Raw genomic sequence first — 19,356 nt, forward strand, 5'->3', positions numbered from 1 at the left:
GGATCTTTGTAGGATCTTTGTACGCCGTCGAGTAGGTGAAAGGATGGTTCCACAGTGTGTGGCATCAACTGTCAAACATGGAGGAAGAAGTGCGATGGTCTGGGGCTGTTTTGCTGGATCCAGGGTCGGTGACTCGTACAGAGTGAGAAGCACCCTGAACCAACAGCATTCTGCAGCACCATGCAGTACCCTCTGGTACCCACATAGCAAAATTGGTATGGCCTGGATCTGGCCCACACAATGTGCTTACACATGGCCCACATACTGCAAAGAATGACGGCCCTTTGGTGGCCCAGATCTGGTTTGCCAGAGGTGGCCCACACATGGGCCAGCACAAGGCACACTGCTGGGCCTGTGCTGGCCCAGAACAGTTTCAGCTCTGGCCACAGATGTCAGCCTAATGTGTACCTTAATCAAGCCATGTAATAACAACATGTGCCGGAACATGATAGTGCAAAAGTAACATGATGAAACTCTGTTCAGACAGTGAATGGACTGATTCTTATATAACACTTTTCTAATCTCCCAGATTACTCTTAGGCTACGTTCACACTGCAGGTCTTAATGCTCAATTCCGATTTTTTGATCAAATCTGATTTTTTTTGTCTGCTTGTTCACACTACACATAAAATGCGACAGCAAACGCGCTCTAGTGTGAACGCTCAAAGCGGCCCGCATGCGCAAAAGAAGATGTCACACACAACGTGCTCTGTTTAGACCCAGACCAACAGTATTGTTTGACTGATGGCCCTTAATATAAAGACTTCGGACTTTACGTTTCCCAATTTTTGCTTTAAGTTATTTTGTTATTTACATAATAATGTAAATAACCTAATAATGATCCTTATTGCTGTTTTAGAGGAGCGGTGCTTCAAAGGATAGCTGCAGATTATACAGTACAAATAAAATGTTCACGTTGTCTTCCCAACAGTTTCACTGACATCTACACTGGATGGCCAGGAAGCGTTCGCGATGTCTTCTCGGGCGCTTCTCCGGCGCTGATAATTGGCGTTCGTCTTGTGTCAGTGACGTAAAAGATGGATTTAATGCGACATGACCGTTCAAACAGCAGTCGCTTTCTAAAACATCGGATATGTATCGGATTCAGTACCACATACGAAAGTGACCCAGATCGGATTTGAGCCGTTCACACTGTCATACCATGATCGGATATGGTCAGAAAAGTTGGATTTGATGCGCTCTCGCCTGCAGTGTGAACGTAGCCATAGTGCTCTATACAACACGCCACATTCACCTAATCACACACTTTCTTTAAACTGAGTGCTTCCTGACTACATTCATACACATTCACACTCTTGACATGCAGACTGGAGGAGCCAGGGATCGAACCACTAACCTTCCGATCAGCAGGTGACCAGCTCTTCCTCCTGAGCTACAGCCACCCACTGGCAAAGATGAGTAAACCATCACTAGGTTTTGGATAAAGTGTACACTCACAAACCTGTCAAACCTGCATTTGAAACGTTGGCTACCATAGCAGTATAGCATTGCAACATGGCATTTGGGTCTTCTAACTAAAATAGGAAAATAGGAACAGAAATAGTGCCTCATTGTCAGACCTGGCCCACATCTGGTTGACATACACCCTGCCATGACACCGATCAGTCAGAAGTGCCAGCTTGATGGCAGATCCGAGCCAGACCTGTTTTCTGTGGGCCTGGGCCACATAAACCAAACCACAATTGAGCCAGATATGGCATGCCATCACATAGACAGTGGCATCATTGCCAGGCCTGGCCCATATCTGGATGACATACGTCTTATCATGCCAGAAGTCAGCCAGCAGTGCCGGCTTGATACCAGATCCGGGCCAGACCTGCTTGCTATGTGGGTATGGACCTAGTTGGTCAGGGCTTCATCCTACAGCAAGATAATGCTATCCATGCTCAATAGTTCGGTCTACTTGTTTACCTGTGCACCTGTTTTGGTGCCAGATATGTGAAGACTCAAATGTAACGTTCCAGCCTCCCCTTCAGTTTGGCCAACCTACATGATGTCACTATGGCGATGAACACAGTACACATGGCTCTGACCACCACATTGCTAAGAAGACTGTCCTCATGAAGTGGAAAAACAAAAATAATCTTAGTATTAACCGATATAGAGATCTTTTGTTGGACCATATTAGTCTTGAGACAGCCTCTGCCGCCACATCAGATCAATCTCTCTGGGTTCCTTTGATTGGCTCCATCACCTAGTGGGGTTAGGGGGCGTATGGGCTTGGGGGTCTGGCGGTTGCCTAGGAGTGGGTTTCTTGGGGGGTTCTGTGCAGGGGCTGTGGTTCTGACCTGAATGGGGTTTTGGTGTCTTTTGGTTGGTGTTTTTCTGGCGGCTCCGTGTGCCGCTCCTCGGGGGATTACAGGCCTGGTCACCGCTCTGCTCCTGGGCGAGTCCAGGGTGGGCTCGGAGACTTGAGATTGTGGGGGCACTACGCCTTCGAGCTGGGGTTCTGGCTGGGCCTGGGGGGTTTGGGCCGTGGTTGGCACATTGCTGGGGTTTTGGGTTGGTGCATGTGCTGGGGCCCTGCCCAAGCCCGGGGATCTTCGGTGCATTGGTGGAACTTGGGGCCTCTTTAGCTGACGGGGAGGTTTTTACCACCTTTTTGCAGGTGCTCTGTACTTTGACTTTTGTTCGCTGGGTGATACTGTGTATGAGCTAGTTTGTGCATATTAACATATTTAAGTCATAATGGTAGACAGAAGAATTTGCTTGTAGTTTTTTTTAATGGTGAGATTATTAAAAGATGTGCATTAGCATTTTAAATTATTAACATCTGCCTGATTCCATCGATTCTGGGCTTATTGATTAAACTCGTTAAATTAGGTGTTTTCACTTCAAAGGCTACTGTTGCATTATTGTTAGTCCATATTTATGTTTTAAAGTTTCATTATCTTCATAATGGGCCCGGTTGGGTTCTAGTGCCATAAAATTCGTCATCAAAAGCACGAAGGTCCACGAGGACGTCCAAATGCCTTCCAGTTTTTGTAAAACACACAACTGGAGATATATCTCCAGTGTCTGTCACCAGCAGACACAATATCAGCTCAGTTGAGTGTTTGCTAAGGATGAACGGTCTGTGTGCACACCGTGATAAGCCTCAGGTCTGTATTGAGGTGTGCATGTGTGTGTGAGGATTACTTGCATCTTTCTGCATGTGTGCCTGCAGATACAGACTATGATAAACTGCTTCATCTACAGGCGCTGAAGTACTAGCTGAGCTGTTTGCTTGGTCATTAATTGTGCCACATGGCTACCACATGGACACACACACACACACACACACACCTCCATATCTGCATAAACTATGTGCAGGCAGAATGTGAACCACAACATCATTGCAACATGGCTGCGTTATTTGATGTAAAGCTGAGCTAAATGTGTTTGGGTACACTGGGTGCTCAGCGCTCCGTCTTCATATCAGCGTAGCGTCTCTCATTCATCTGTCACATCTGGTCGGCCTTTTCCCCCCGAGAGACTGCACACAACATTAAAGCCTATTGTTGTGTGTAAATGTGGTTTGCACAAATCACATCCCTGTGCCAGAATCCATACGTCCAGTCAAGCACAGTCAGAACGAACACACACACACACACACTCCCAGACAATGCTCTCTGTCATCCTACCTCAGGGCTCCATCTCTCATTTACCCTGTTTGCCATGGCAACATGGTTTGGGCCACTGGCGGTGAAAGAATCGCTGAGCATGATGGGAAACGAGAGGCCAGAGAAAGAATATGAGCAGAGATCAACATTGGACTAAAGACTTCTGTGTGTCACAGACTACAGTGGACAGCCTGCCTCGATACTTTCTCTTTATGATTTATTGTTTTATAACCATCCTTCTGTCACTACTGTGATAAGCTATCAGCTTTGTTACCATTCATAAACTCTACGGGTGCAGCTCACACATGCAGTCATTAGTGCAGTAACAGATGAAAAGAGATGTCCAAAGCAGATTCTGAACCAGGGTGTAAACATGCTTTTTAATAATGTTATTGGAAATGTTCATTTCATGGGATTCTGCAGTTTTTGGAACTACTCCCCTGACTCCATTTTTCAGCTTCAGCAGTCACTGCTTGGTTCAAAGATGCTTGGGAACTATCTGAATTCTAAGTCGGCTAATCGAGTGCCTGTTGGGTTAGAGTGTAAGCCATGTTATTATAGACTCTCCTAAACACATCACATGCACGCAGCCATAAAGTTTGTGTTATGAAAACTAGACAGCTGAATGGATACACTCACTGAATGTGTGTGTGTGTGTGTGTGTGTGTGTGTGTGTGTGTGTGTGTGTGTGTGTGTGATTGAGTCTGTTGAAATGGTGGCTGTGAGTCCTACTTTTTCACAGCCTGTTTAGTTTTGGATTAACGATTAAGGGTTTTGATGGTTAAAATCTAGAATGAGTGATTTAGGAATACAGTAATGTTAGTGAATGTAGAGAAGGAGAAGGAGAGACAAACTATGATGTCTCTCTTTATTTGTAGCTTTTATCCTACACATGAAATGGAAGTCACCACAGGGATACAAAAAAACATAATAAATCAAAGTCTGAAGCAGATCAGATGAACAGTATGAAGATAGGTGGACAGATGTATGGTCAGAAATCTCTTGAATTATCAGTAAGATGAGCCAGGTTGCAGTGTGTGAATGGGAACAGTGATGTACAGGCTAAGTTGGCCACACAAAGTGAAAGTACTCAGAAGCTTCAAATTTCTCTCTCTCGTGTGCCAGGAAAAGTTTTTCTGTTCAGATAAGTTGGCACCATCTTTGAGGCCAGCTTCCAGTTCTTGTACGACATTCATGCTCTTTACATATTCACTTACCAACATTTCATGGTCACACAACACGCATGTTTTACTTCCAAATTAAGTTTCAGACGAGCTTCCTTTCAGATCATATAACAGCTCCATGATTAGCAGTTTTTTGGTAAGGAAACAGGTGAGTGCTACTGTTAACTTGTTCTGTATGTCAGTATTAGGCTAATAAAAATATTTTTCTACAGATAAAAAAATGTGGACTGCTTTGTCAGATTTGTGGTATCTCTTCTCTCTGTGTATTTCCAGAATTTTACCCTCCCTGACCTAAAGCACCTTACATTTAAGCATTCTTAAAAGACCTTGAAAATCCTTTAACACACACACACACACACACACACACACACACACAGATGCACACAGTCTCCAATGCATCATGATGTACTTTAAGTATCTCAAACTCTACATCTGTCATCACAGCTGCTTGAACCTTAGAAAATGTCATTTGAACACATCACGTCATCAAGCCCCAAATTTGGATCATGCGAATCCAGAGGCTTCTAAACCAGCCCACGAGGTTTCTTTTCACACGCGTTTGTCCAAATGCAGCCGTTTGTGATCACTGTAATCAAATCAGTTATTTGTTGACATTTTAGAATGTGTAAAGACTAGAGACGAAGGAGGAGAGACCGCACTGTGTGGGCAGCATGTTTTCAGAAAGGATATTTACACAGTAAATCAAACCTCCTGAAACTACAAATAGATTACACTTATGAGAGAAGATGCTTTGAGGCAACACATCCACATTAAATGCATAATAGCCTGATGGCTTATGAATAATGCATGCACAGTGGGGTAATGTTATACTCGCATTCAGTCAGCAACACCGTTAGTCTTTGGATAAACATAGACATGGTTTGTCACGCATGGTTTTCATTCTCGAGTTTGGTATTTTGACTGCAACCAGCAGGATTTTTGCGGAGCCAAAATGTATATCTTTAGACAAGAAGGTGGAGTAAAAAGTTGCTACTAATTGCTACCTCACATTAATAGTATGTGTAAGATTTCACTGACCAGTGCATAACTATGAGTCAGCCTGATGGTTGCTGTGAGGATGATGATGAGAAAGGTGGTGGATCAACCCAAAACTACACGTGAGGAGCTTGTTAATGATCTGAGAGCATCAAGAACATGTCTGAAGTTAGCCAGTGAACATCTCATCGACTCAGAGAAGGCTTGAAGGAAAGTGCTGTGGTTAGATGGAACCAAAACCTAACTCTTTGGAATTAACTTAAGCTCCTGTGTGCATCTGCTACGGAAACAGGATGACTTCACTGCATTATGAGGCCAATGGATGGGGCCATATTCTGTCAAATCTTGGACAAGAACTTCCTTCCCTCTGCCAGAAACCTGAAGCCAGGCCATGAATGGGAATAATACTTAACCAAAACGTGCTGCCAAAGTATGAACATTAAGGTCATCAGTCCAGATCTCAGTCCTATCCGGTCTTTAAGTCTGACGTCATTAGCCATGTCTGGGCTCCACTGCCAGTCCCTAAGTCACACGATCACTGCAGCATTACTGAGAGTTGAAAAACTGTCTAAATTCTTTCATCTGTAATAAAATGATCAGCGCTGCTGCTCTACCAGGTGTAACAATTAAGTTTAACATCCAGGCATCCATAAAAACTGAATTTATGATATTTAACAGAGTTAGAAGTTAGCAGGGAGTTAGCTCGCTAGCTTCCATCTAAATATAATATACCAGGTTCTGACTGAGAGATTTATGAAAGAAATTAAAACGTACAGCTCTGCTATCACTTCTGACATAAATGAAGACAGGAAAGTAAAAAGCTGTGACATTTGTAGGGTTACTGAAGTTGGGCTAGCTGGTATATAATGATGATGTGCTACGTTATCGCTAGCGCAACAAAGTTATGTTAGCATAACATAAACAGTAAAGCTGGAGGACGAATGCTTACGAATGGAGTTCTTTTTCCACTCGATAAAAGTTAACGTGAGGGTTCCCGATGGTTAGGGGCAAATGCAATCGCATGTCAGGATGCTGTAAACGGACCAAAGGTCAGTCAGGAGAACCACTGAGATAATCCATCATTAGTCATTAATATACTGCTGCATGGGCTGGGCTGTAGTTACATCGTAAGGGTTTAAAAACTGAGCTTTAAAATGATTAGCGGTAATAAAAACCGAGAGAAGCCGACAGTGATCACTGTGTTTTTTCTAGATTGTTGCTTCTCTCCAATTAAAAGGAAGCTACCATAAGAGTTAGAGATTGTTCATTTCTGTGGAAGTGAGCAAACTCTGTATTAATAGCTGTACTTGTAAAACATGAAACTGCACACTGCCCAGGGTAAAAAAAAACAAAAAACAAACCAAGGCATCTTTTATTGGGCGGCTATCACTCCCACCCCGAGCGTGCTCCACATTAACCTCTTTTACTACAGGTGTAAACTTTCAGGATTAAGACAGAATTACCAAATGTTTGGCCCTGTTTTCAGTTTTGAAAAATTCTACTCATTCAAACAATATTATCCAAAAAACCTAGAAACACTGTGTCTAAGCAGATCCTTACTCTGGATCCCAGTAACACTGTGGGGAACCTTCGAGACATTTTTGACCAGGATATGTCCTTCAGTGCACATATTAAACAGACATGTAGGACTACTTTCATTTATTTGCACAATATCACAAAAATTATTCATGTCAGTCTCAGAGTAAAGCTAGCTCATGCATTTATTACTTCTAGGCTGGACGACTATGATTCACTATAATCTGGTAGCTCTAAAAACTCCTTTAGCTTAAACAGAAGCTGCATTCGAGCACTGAGGTGCTAGAAACAGAGAGCACTGGCTCCCCATTAAACCCAGAATCACATTTAAAATCCTTCTCCTCACATACAAAGTCTTGAATATCATAGCAGAGGCTTCGGCTTTCAGGTGCCTCTACTATGAAACCAGGTCCCAGTTTGGACTGGACAGAATCCAAAGTGCACAAGCGAGATGAAGAAGAGTGTGTAGGCAGGGTGGAGTGGCTGGAGATGAGTGTCAGGGAGGATTTGTGACAGAAGGAAAGCAGAAAGAGTGAAAGGGAAGGTTTAGAGACAGTAGTACTGGGAATAAGGCAGAAGGTGGATCTGGAGGTGGCAGATGTTACGGTTTGGAGTCTGCTTCTTGTACAGTGGTTTTCTACTCTGTGAGCATTTAAAGCACTCTATACAACTTGCCTCATTCACCCATACACACAAGCACTTTCTGCTTTCTATCTAACATTCATACTCTGATGGATGCATCGGGGAGCAACTTGAAGTTCATACCTTGCCCAAGGATATTTGGCATGCAGACTGGGATCAAACTACTGCGCTACAGCCACCCTGCCAGTGACCCGGATGGACAGGATTATAAATGAGCACATTACAGAGACAGCTCGAGTTAGGCAGTTTGGAGACAAAGTTAGAGAGACAAGGTGGAGATGGTTTGGAGATGTACAGAGGAAGGACACTGGAAATACTGGACAAAGGATGCCAGGCAGGAGGAAAAGAGGTAGCTGAGAGAAGATTCATGGATGTAGTGAAGCAGACGTCTGGTGTGACAGACGAGGATGCTAACGATAGAGTGAGGCAAATGATCCTCTGTGGCGAGCCCCGAAGGGAGCAGCTGAAAGAAGAACGCTATTCTCTCGGTCCCACGTACACACATACACACACATACACAAATACACACACTCACTGGGGGATTGCTATCATCGTGACTGTGGCAGCCGAGCCACATTCAGCACAGACACACAAACACATCCTCATTAGCTTGTAGAAGTGTGTGTGTGTGTGTGTGTGTGTGTGTGTGTGTGTGTGTGTGTGTGGCTTTGTTTGATTGCTGTTGAAACACTGAAGATCAAACTCAGTCTGGGATGAAAGTGCTCGTCTCTCAGCCTGACGCTAGTCATCTGTATCCAGATTCATGAATGCTTCTCACAGCTCAGGTCCAGAATAAAAGGACACATTTTGCTTGACGTTGAACAGATTTAGTAATAAAGCAGCCGGTGTTTAGCTATTATAAATATTAATAAGTTATAATGGACTATAGTAAGTGACGCCCTATTATGCTGTTAAATGCTGCCTCCTCATGGTCATAGGTGCAATTTTCGCTCAGCCTTCGCACAGCTTATAAAACAAATTCATTCCTTGTTTGCATGTGTTACTGTACATTATAAATTACATTTTTAGATACTTTATGAGGCCTTGAAGCAATATCTACATACATCCAATAATGTTTGTCAGGGAAAAAAAAGGTTTTTTTTATTGTAATTATCAAATATTAAATGGTTTTAAAGGGGCAGGAAAAAAATAACTGGTCAAAGGTAGTGCAGCTGAGCATGAGCTGTACCCTGTGTTTCATGCTCCACACCAGTTCTTTGTATGATTATTTAATCATGAAAAACAGAAAATCGATAGTCATAATATTTGTCAGGTAAATGTAAAAGAATGGTCCAACCACACAAACATAGTCAGAATGTCCAGCTTAGACACTCTGGTCATGCTTGTGCATTTAAGATTTACAGCTATTCAATTCAGTTTTATTTATACAGCGCCAAATCACAACAACAGTCGCCTCAAGGCGCTTTATATCGTAAGGTAGACCCTACAATAATAAATACTGAGAAAAACCCAACAATCATATGACCCCCTATGAGCAAGCACTTTGGCGACAGTAGGAAGGAAAAACTCCCTTTTAACAGGAAGAAACCTCCGGCAGAACCAGGCTCAGGGAGGGGCAGGGCCATCTGCTGCGACCGGTTGGGGAGAGGGCAAATGCTCTCAAAGGTTGGGGAGATGTTGAGAGGTGTTGAAACAGATACAGTAAGTTAGTCATTGTGTATTTAGATTCTTATATAAAGTGTCTTCTGCAGAGCCGTTTGAAGGCAGAGAAGAGTAAAAATGTAACTGTTTTGCCCATTTTTCAAATCCCACATAGACTCATTGTAACATTGTAACGTGTCTTTTATCCTTATCCATGATGTTTATTTATTCTTTATCTGTAACTGATAAAGTTGAGGTTTTTTTGCAGGTTGAAATTTATATAAGTGTAGGTCAGCATCAGCCTTAGAAATCCTGTGTGTCACGAGCGCTCCTGCAGGCTTGTTAATTAGAGTAACTGGTGCTTTGTTGTGCAGGAGAACCCAGAGCGTGGGCCACGAACCCCTGAGGAGACAAGGCTCTTCCACCACCAGCCGGCCCCCTCAGCCCCTCTCCGCCCAGGCCATCAAACACATCTGGGTCCGCACGGCTCTCTTCGAGAAAGTTCTGGACAAGATTGTGCAGTACATTGTGGACAACTGCAGGTGAGTTTGTTTTATTGTCTGGTGTTGCACTGTGATGACTCACAGCAATCTACTCTAGGCTTTGTTGTACCTGAATGAATGATCTATTTATGCGCCCCGTTCTTCTCCTGTGTTTGCTTTGTTCTGCGTTCTGTCTGGCTAACAACCACTGTGTGTTTCGACAAGCTGTCCACACACTGCAATTCACTGATCAAAGCTTCAGACATGAAGTGCACTGATGGGGTTCACAAACATGGCAACGGTTATTAGATGCAGACAACCCTAAACAAGACTTGTGCGGTTTTGCTGTTGTATAGTTCCTGTTAAAAGCTGGGCAAATATTGTAAAGTCAGCATTGTGTTCAGACAGCTGCAGCGGAGGTGATCTAATCTGATGTAAGACGCCCACGGTGAATGTCAAGGCTTCAGAAGCCCCTCAGAAGTAAAGAGCATCAAACAGCAACCTTAGTAAACCTTTATTCTGGCCTTTATTGTGAAGCCTGCAGACCTCAGTGCTCTTCTCACTGTGTTTACAGGTTTCACTGGGCCTAACATCACAGATACTGGGAAACAATATTGTTTCAGAAGCGATGAGTGTTGGGGGTTTGGCTGTATAGGACAGCTGCTGATGCGTAAACTTATTATCCTTCCTCGTCCTTATTGGGAGGGAAGTAAAGCTTTTTAATTTAACGCTGGTGTTGGATCAGCTCTCAGTAGTGACAGATGCCTGAAGCCAGGGTATATTTATTTTATCGGGGATGCATCCTTAATGCACAGGCATATCGTCAACCTTTGAGAAATCACAGCACTTGGAAATAATGTGCGCGTGAATCAGCCGTCCAACCTTAACCGTCACGGTGAAGCACCCGGCCAGCGCTAATACATAGAAATGAGCTCATCAGTGATTTTTCTACTCACTCGGTCCTCTGGGTGTGCTGCTGCATTCATCATGTGCATAAAGTGTCACTGCAGCTTCTATACACTTACAGCAATCACACTGTTGAGTCAAGTGAAGGGGATAATCAGTGTGATCTCCTACACTTGGAGTATTTGATCACTTTTAAAGATGAACTTGAGCAAACTGTTGGTGCTTTGTTCATTTATGCTGTTTGATATTATCTTGGGTTTGTATAAGCAGCTATGAACAGTTACCCTTGTTCACTTTTGACATACTTTTCTCCGACCTGCTCCCTGCCACATCCTGCGATCTGTACGCCCCCTGTACTTTTACCTGTGCATTAGGCGGTGGCTCTAACCTGATGTTGAAATGGTTATCCTTAAATGTAGTCTTTACTTTTGTATCTGTGGCAAAATCCTTTCTGCTGCATGTTCTCTGCCACGCTCCTCGGGTGAAGTGGAACTCACCGCTGTCTGTGCCATCCTGGAGGACAGAGTCATGGTGAACTCCCACAGAAACTACTGGAAACTGCTCAATCGGAGCACTCTGTGGAAGTTTGGTGTTATTCAAACACAAGGTCACATTGTAGCTATTCAGCATGAGTTACCATGGTGATTTACACTGGAGCCAGCCAAAAGCCACATCTTCCTAACCCATGTGATGGATCTGTGATGTAATGCAGCCACTAGATATGAGTGAGGGATGGTGATGTAATCAGGCAGGTGTGTCATCTGAGTTTCTATCATGACATCTAGTGTTGCTGAATCCTTGCCTGTTCTTGGATAGTTGAGAGAGCATACTTTAACCTTTAACCTGCACTCATCACCTCCAAACTGATCATATCCAGTGACGTGTTTCTTTCTTCTCTGTGTTTCTGACGGCAGTAAATACTATGAGAGGGAAGCTCTGATGCATGACTCAGTCTTTGGGCCCATCTTGGCAGCCCTACTAGGTGAGTATGTTAATGTATTTAATCACCAGAGGCCAGTAAAAAAGCATGTACAGCTGATCATGCAGGTGATTGTTCATATATTCATTTAAATTTGCAAACAAATACACAAGACGGCATTTTCATAACTGTTTGGAATTGGACAGCAGGCAGTCAGACAGGAACAGGAAGCAAACAGCTTTGCCAACTTGAGCAAACTAGACAAAGTTAACTGCGAGACAGACTGGTGAAGAGAAAATAAACACTTTATCATCTCTGACTAAAGAGGGAGTTCGGGACACTGATGAGGAGATAATGAGCGCTGATGAGGGGCGGAGCAGAGTATAGTCATGAACAGCTGGGACAGAGACGCACATTAATGTATCCAGACACCTGCTGCATATTTGCTCCGTGCTGAAAGAAAGAACTGAAACCATTTATAATGTAGTGTATATGCATTCATATGGCACTTTTCTAGTCTGAGCATTTAAAGTTCTGACTGCTGCAAGCCATATTTTTTATCACACTTTATATGATGTTTTATTCTATACAAGCACTTAATCTGCCTCACGTCCACGGCAACATTTAACTTTTAGCGTGCATGTTTTGTACTGTGGGAGGAAGTCGGAGGAAGCTGGAAAAGGGGGGGCATCCAGACTTCATGCTGAGGTTTACAGATCTTCTCCTTTGTGTCTTCATCCTTTTGTTGTCCTCTGAGATCGCCAACACGTCAGGGTGGGAAGATGAGCTATTAATGCTGTCCACAAAAACACAACTGTGCCAGAGTTTCTAGTGAAAGAGAGAGACACCAGGGAGTTTCCTCCCCACTCACAGCATGAAGAGAAAGAACATATCCTACACCAGTGGGAAATCCTCCCACGCAGAATGGCTGTAATCAGCATCCATAAATACATCCCTGATTCCAAATATAAATAAAAGCAGATTCACACGGTGGAACTAAAACAGAACAAATGAGACATTTCACTATGTTCCATCACTGCCTGCTCCAGTCTGTGCACCAAAGTGTCCTTGGGCAAGTTGTTTTACCCCGAGCTGCTCCCTGATGCGTTCATTGGATATGAATACATTGTTGTTATTTCATTATATGATAATATTTGTAAAAGCTGCTTTCAGAGACAAAATTCAAAAATAATCACAAACTAATTTTACAAACTACACTTACGGTGTTATTGTACCATTGATATTATTAGATTACTGATATGTAAAAAACAAAAAAAAAGTTGCGTACACAGGTATAAATGTTTGTCCACAAGTAAAGCCACACAGGCTTTACTTGGGAATGCAGCACAGGTGCATTTGGAAACTTACTGTATTTTCTGCACTATAAGGCGCACTTAAAATCCTTTAATTTTCTCAAAAATCAACAGTGCGCCTTATAAGCCGGTGCAACTCATGTATGAATTCTGGTTGTGCTTACTGACCTCTGACCGATGTTATGTGGTACACTGCACTCAAAAATCTGTCAAAAATGTTTTAGTACAACTTTGGTAAGCTACGAAGCCGCACCACTTGATGGATTGTTGGAGCATTACGGCCACCGTAGTCAGGAGCCTCGCGGAGCAATCTGGGTCCTAAACTCCGTCCGCTTCAGGTCCCAAAGTCAAACAAAAGTCGTGTCCAAATTCATGGGCTGCATCCTCCTGAGGACCCGGCCTTCGCGGTCTACATGGGCCGGGTCCTCAGAAGGTCGGGTAGGCCGGAAGCAAACGGCTGTGAAATTGGACGGTCTAGCCTTCTGATTAGCGTCACCGCTGTCTCGGTGGAGTTTAATAAACTCGGCCGTCTGCTCCTTGCTATCTAAAATATAACAGGACACTGCCGTAAATTCTCGACCATCTCACACTTCTGTTTAATCAGTTTTCTGTTTGACGTTTATTCAGTTGTGTGAAAACCAAGGAGGAACCCACCCGATGGATTAATAAAGTTTTATTTTATCTAATCTAATAACTTTAATCTCAGCCAACCCGATTTACTCAAGAACAAATAAAACACTGAAAAAAGCCAAACAATAACATTTTTAGGTTGTCTAAGTGACTTATATATTACGTTTAACCTGAGTAGCGAAAGTCTGCGGTGATCTGAAAATGATGTGCCGGGAGTTGTGCCGTTCTCGGCGGCTTCAGTGACCCTCGAGCTCTCGGCTAGCTGTCGAGCTGGTGGGTAACAGACGTCTCCGAAAACGTCGAAGCACTTTTGCAAATATGCGATACCTTGATAAACCGAGCAGATATTTGAAGTTTACACAGCTACATTCTCACCTGAAAATATGTTAAAAGTTTATTTTGTGACCCAGAAAGATTAATAAGAATGAATTTGGACACCCCTCAACACTGCAGCATCACTGAGAGTTAAAAACTGTCTAAATTCTTTCATTTTCATAAAATGATCAGAGTTGCTGCTTTATCAGGTGTAACAATTAAGTTTAACATCCAGGCATCCATGAAAACAGAATTGATTAAATTTAGTGGAGTTAGCAGTTAGCAGGAACGTTTGTAGGGTTACTGAAGTTGGGCTAGCTGGTATATAATGATGTGCTACATGATCGCTAGCAACACAGTTATGTTAGCATGGCATAAACACGTGAGGGTTCCTGATGGTTAGAGACAAATGCAATCGCATGGCAGGATGCTGTAAACGGACCAAACTTCAGTCAGGAGAACAACTGAGATAATCCATCCACAATACGAGGTTAGTCATTAATATACTGCAACAACATGGGAATAGAGCAGCTGTGATAGAATACAGCATTAATGAATCAATGGTACAGAAGTGGAGGAAGCAAAAGAATGAGTTGAATAAAGTTTGACTTATCTGACTGCTTTGTTTCGCTTAATGCGCCTTATGGTCCGAAAAATACGGTACATTTGTGCCACACTGTTTTATCTACTAGTGAACCATTGTGATGACCTGGTGAAATATGCAGGGTTGAGCCCATCTCTCACTACACGCCAGCCCTGATTTACTTTGGACAGGAGGACAGGCTTATATTGCTCTTGTTTAGCTGCACAAAGATCTTGGGAATACAATATTGTTAGCGATGAAGAATCCTCTTTAATAGTGTCATTTGATCATTCATTTGAATTCGAAAATGTACGTGCACACAGGAGCGTGTCGTAGATACGCTGCAGGTTTTCCATCACATATGCAGAAATGAGCAACATCAAATGTGTGCTTAAAGACTGTGTATGTGTGTGCTGTCTTTTCAGTGGGGCCGTGTGCTCTGGAGTACACAAAGCTGAAGACTTCGGATCATTTCTGGACAGACCCCTCAGCCAATGAGCTGGTTCAGCGCCATCGTATTCACGGGGCCCACCGGGGCCAGGACGTCTTAGCCGGCCGCAGGCCTGCTCTGGGGGTTAGTACGGGGCATCCTCCGGAGGTGTTGTTCTGTGGAGGTGTTGTTCTAAGGATAGATCATCGCTGTGTGTAGGATTGGTTTTCTCGTAGGAGTCGTTCGTTGTATAAACTGGCTGTTCGTTTCTTTTCTAGATCCGCAAAAGGCAGTCGAGCGGCAGCATGTCAGAGGACAGGTTTGCTGCATCAGCGAGGGAGTATGTGGAGTCTCTTCACCAAAACTCCAGAACGCACCTTCTCTATGGCAAAAATAATGTCCTTGTGCAACCGGTACATCTCACTGTTTTTGTCCCATCATCCTCTGGAGTGGTTTCAGTTCCTCCACAGTCTCACAGCCCAGACATATAGTGACAATACTTGTACTTTGGTAAAGGGTCAACATCTCAGTCCAGTCTGATGTTGGATCCTCCAGTTTTTCAAACAAGCCACTGAGAGTGTGTCCTCACTTTGACCAAACTTTACATCCATCAAAAAAAACATAACAACTTGATTTGTTATGTTTTCTTTTGATTTATCCAAGAAGAAAGTTTGGATATATTTCTTTCTATTACTACGACACGTGTTCACTTAGGGCAGCCGTCTCAAACTCGCGGCCACGTCATCCAACATTGATGCCCGCAGTGATTGGCCGGCTGTGTGAGCGAGAAAGTCTGCTACGTTATGGACTTTTTCTCTGCAGCACTGATTTTGTGTTGCACAGCTAATTCTGTCACACAGCAGTGTGCAACACAAGAAGACACTATGTCAAATATTGCAACATTATCAGAAAAATAATATCTGCTAACACAGCACGACAGCTCGACTTTATCCTCCACGCTCACATGGAGCCTTGAAAACAAGTAAGAACCATATATCAGCAGCTTAATTAGACTAAAATGCCAATGAAACAGGTGAAAAGAGATAAAGAAATAAATATGGCACAGGATGTGCTAATTTCAGTATGTGTCATTAAGTTTTAGAGTCAGTCTGTTCTGCTCTAATATAAAATCAGATGATTCAGCTCATGTTGTCTGAGTAAAGAACAAAGCAGTGACGGAAGAAATCAAAAAGAAACAGCAGCTCTGGATGATCCACGAGTATTTCAAGTCGTGTGACAGCGAGCTGTCTGTGTCACAAGATGCATTTCATTGCATTAGTATGCACCTGAAGAATATCAGCAAGAGGAAGGAAAACGCAAATGTAAGGATGTAACACTTTAATGTTCCTGAGGTAAAAGTCCCACGAGAAATCAATCGTAACAGTTGAGGAATGATAATGAAAAATACTCTTTAATTCTTTGCAAATCACATTTACAGTTACAGTTACAATGTTTCAAGACATGCTGCGCAGTTTCAGTTCCCCGCACTGCTTTTTATTTATTACACAAAGCTGTGTTTCATACATTAAATCGTACAAACACAGATAGTTTATATTATTCTGCTCTTAGACTATGTCTATAGTGTGTGTGAGATATAATGTGACAGCTATGAGCTTAGCTTTCTGAAAAAATCTTGGCATAAACTTTGATAAAGGTTGAAACTTTGTGTAGCTGTCAAAGGTTGCGGGGCTGTGTAGGCCCCGAAGCTGCTGCTTTTTTAGAATAGCAGCAGTAATCCTTGGAAGCCTACACACTGTACGTGCAGCGCTCACAGACGGCCCTCAGCGCCCACTCAGCTTGTCATGCAGGCAGAGAGGACCCAAATGCAGGCCCCACAGGCTGACAGGATAAACAAAAGCAAACCTTTATTTAGGCAAAGTCCAGAAAGTCAGTATCCATAAAAAGGAAAGGCAAACTAATCCTTTAACTGACAGAGAGCGCACCGGGAAACCACAGGCCAGAGGGAGGAATATGTCGTACACACATGCAATCAAGGGAGGTAAAGCTGAATCCAAGATAAATGGGACAAAAAACAAGAAGACCGAGGCTAGAGGGGAGGAAGAAACTACATTTCAAAACTAAAACCATAAAGAAACCAAACAGGAAACAGCTGTTATAAGAAAAACTCAAAGCATCACAAGAATCCCAAAGTGAAAAAACAAACCTCGCGTTGAAACCCCGAGGGTCCATAACCGAGCTGCTAAAAGCATAAGTAGTAAATTAGAACTGTGCTGTACAGCAAAGTAGTTTGTGTGTGAGATCTTTGAAATCACAGCTGTCTTGCTTCCGCCTGCGTTGCCACGCAGCTCCAGCATGTTTGGCCCTGACCATGTTATAATGAGCACACGTATGCCTCCCACGATGCCTTTCTCCGAGCCCCGCTAACAGACATGCAGATGAATACAGCACTTGCTGCACTGGTGTGCAAGAACAGCACTCTCTCATCGTGACCTACTGATCGGCAATGACATGAAAACCACAACAAGTGAAGCGACCTTGTTACAATGTGAGGGATGTGGATGTTACTCTGACATGTAACACCCACATAAACAAAGCCTGGTATCGTTCGCATTTCTGATGATTGAAATTCCAACCTACTGAACTGCAAACAGGACTGAAGATATGTTAGCAAAGCACAACTGAACATTACCTCAGTGTGTTAGTCTAGGAGATACTTGAAGGCACAGAACACGAGTACTTCACAGAGATCACGAGGATAAATTCAGGCTTTTGATGTGGCTGAAATATAATTCTTAAACCTGGACCATGTGACATTATCATCACACTTCTAACAAATTAGATTCAGAAATGTGTGATGAGTAGATGACGATAAGAAAATAGAAAGCTAGAGAAAGTCTGGCATTGTGGGAATAAATGTCAGAGTTGGGCAATAAACAGTTTCCTTATTTTAATAAATCAGAAACGTGAATCAGAGGCTGATGAGCACATCTTACTAAAACACCAGATTATCAGGGTGTGTTAAATAATGCTGGGATCATAGAGCACACAGAGCTCAAAGCAGTTTCTAGTGCTGTGTGAAAAAGCTACGTTACAAAAGTTTGATGCAAAAATATCCTCGTAATTGCAGAATTAAGTTTTTATGTTGTCTTCAGTATAAAAATTATCTGGTGATGCTCACTCGACATCAGTGTGTACAGTGCAGACACATTATGCTTTCTCTCTGCGTCCCACAAAGCATCACAGCACTGCTGATCATGTTCAGCAGTGCTGTGATCTGCACAGCAGAATAAGGCAGAGTGGTGCTGAGGAAAAGCATCTCCTGTCACATGTTTGGGTAAAAGCGCTGTATTCATCTTGGTGTTAACAATGGTCCATCTCTTCCTCCTCTCTGTTTCACGTGGCAGAAGAAGGACATGGAGGTTTTACGGGGTTACTTGTCTCTCCATCAAGCCGGGGATAATCTCACGCTGAAGTGGACACCCAATCAGCTCATCAATGGCACACTGGGAGACTGCGACCTGGAGAAAAGGTAGCCAGAGTGTATGATCACATGAGCTAACGTCTCAGAAATGAACAGTTTGAATGCATCAGATAAAGTCTGCTTGATACAAAAACAAATGTAGTAAAGAAATGCAGATGTGTGCACACACACGTTTGACACATCGCAGACGGATTGTCGTGTCGAGATTTTTAATACGGTATCAGATCATCACTGCACCTGTGGTAACAGACACACCTGAAGCAAATCTACAATGTGTCATTCAGGTGTCACAGGATGTATTTCAGGATGTTGTGCTGTTGTTGTTATTGGCTGACAGGTGAGTGTGATCCTCTGCTCTGGCTTTGATAAATACCTGCATTTACGAACACATCAGTCGAGATCAGTTGGTGAATTATGTCTCGTGTTCTTCTTCTCACAGCCGGGGGGCCATCCTGAGGTTATACACAGAGTTCTGCTTCACATGACAGAATTGTTTTAGTAAATCAGCCCTTCTGTGGATAAATGCTGCTCTCTGTGTGAGACCTGTCCAGAGATCAGTTTCAGAGGAAAGCTTTCAGCCTCGTGACAGAATGTACTGATTCATGTCTCGCTGATCTAAATTATCTTTCTACTTTCAGGGAGAAATACTAGATAGGTCGATATAGATATATAGATGTGCATCATCTATCAACAGATTAATTTAACCTAATAATGTCTGCTCTCTTTTTTTGGACTGCGTTTGCTATGATTGGG

At 43.1% G+C, this 19,356-nt stretch overlaps 1 protein-coding gene across 3 annotated transcripts in view; it reads left to right on the forward strand.

The window, feature by feature from the left end:
* sgsm2 (small G protein signaling modulator 2) overlaps positions 1-19,356 on the forward strand; it is a 108,853-nt gene that overhangs the window by 70,972 nt on the left and 18,525 nt on the right. For all 3 annotated transcript variants that reach the window (XR_269803.4, XM_025898556.1, XM_005474421.4), the window contains exons 4-8: positions 9,958-10,125; positions 11,886-11,953; positions 15,157-15,305; positions 15,440-15,574; positions 18,527-18,651. Coding sequence is in view for 2 of the 3 variants with exons in the window: in XM_025898556.1 (XP_025754341.1) it covers positions 9,958-10,125; positions 11,886-11,953; positions 15,157-15,305; positions 15,440-15,574; positions 18,527-18,651 (645 nt within the window). In the remaining variant the exon portion in view is untranslated. The remainder of the gene's footprint in view (positions 1-9,957; positions 10,126-11,885; positions 11,954-15,156; positions 15,306-15,439; positions 15,575-18,526; positions 18,652-19,356) is intronic.

Source organism: Oreochromis niloticus, linkage group LG14 (assembly GCF_001858045.2).
Source record: "Oreochromis niloticus isolate F11D_XX linkage group LG14, O_niloticus_UMD_NMBU, whole genome shotgun sequence".
In the NCBI taxonomy this organism is placed as follows: Eukaryota; Metazoa; Chordata; class Actinopteri; order Cichliformes; family Cichlidae; genus Oreochromis; species Oreochromis niloticus.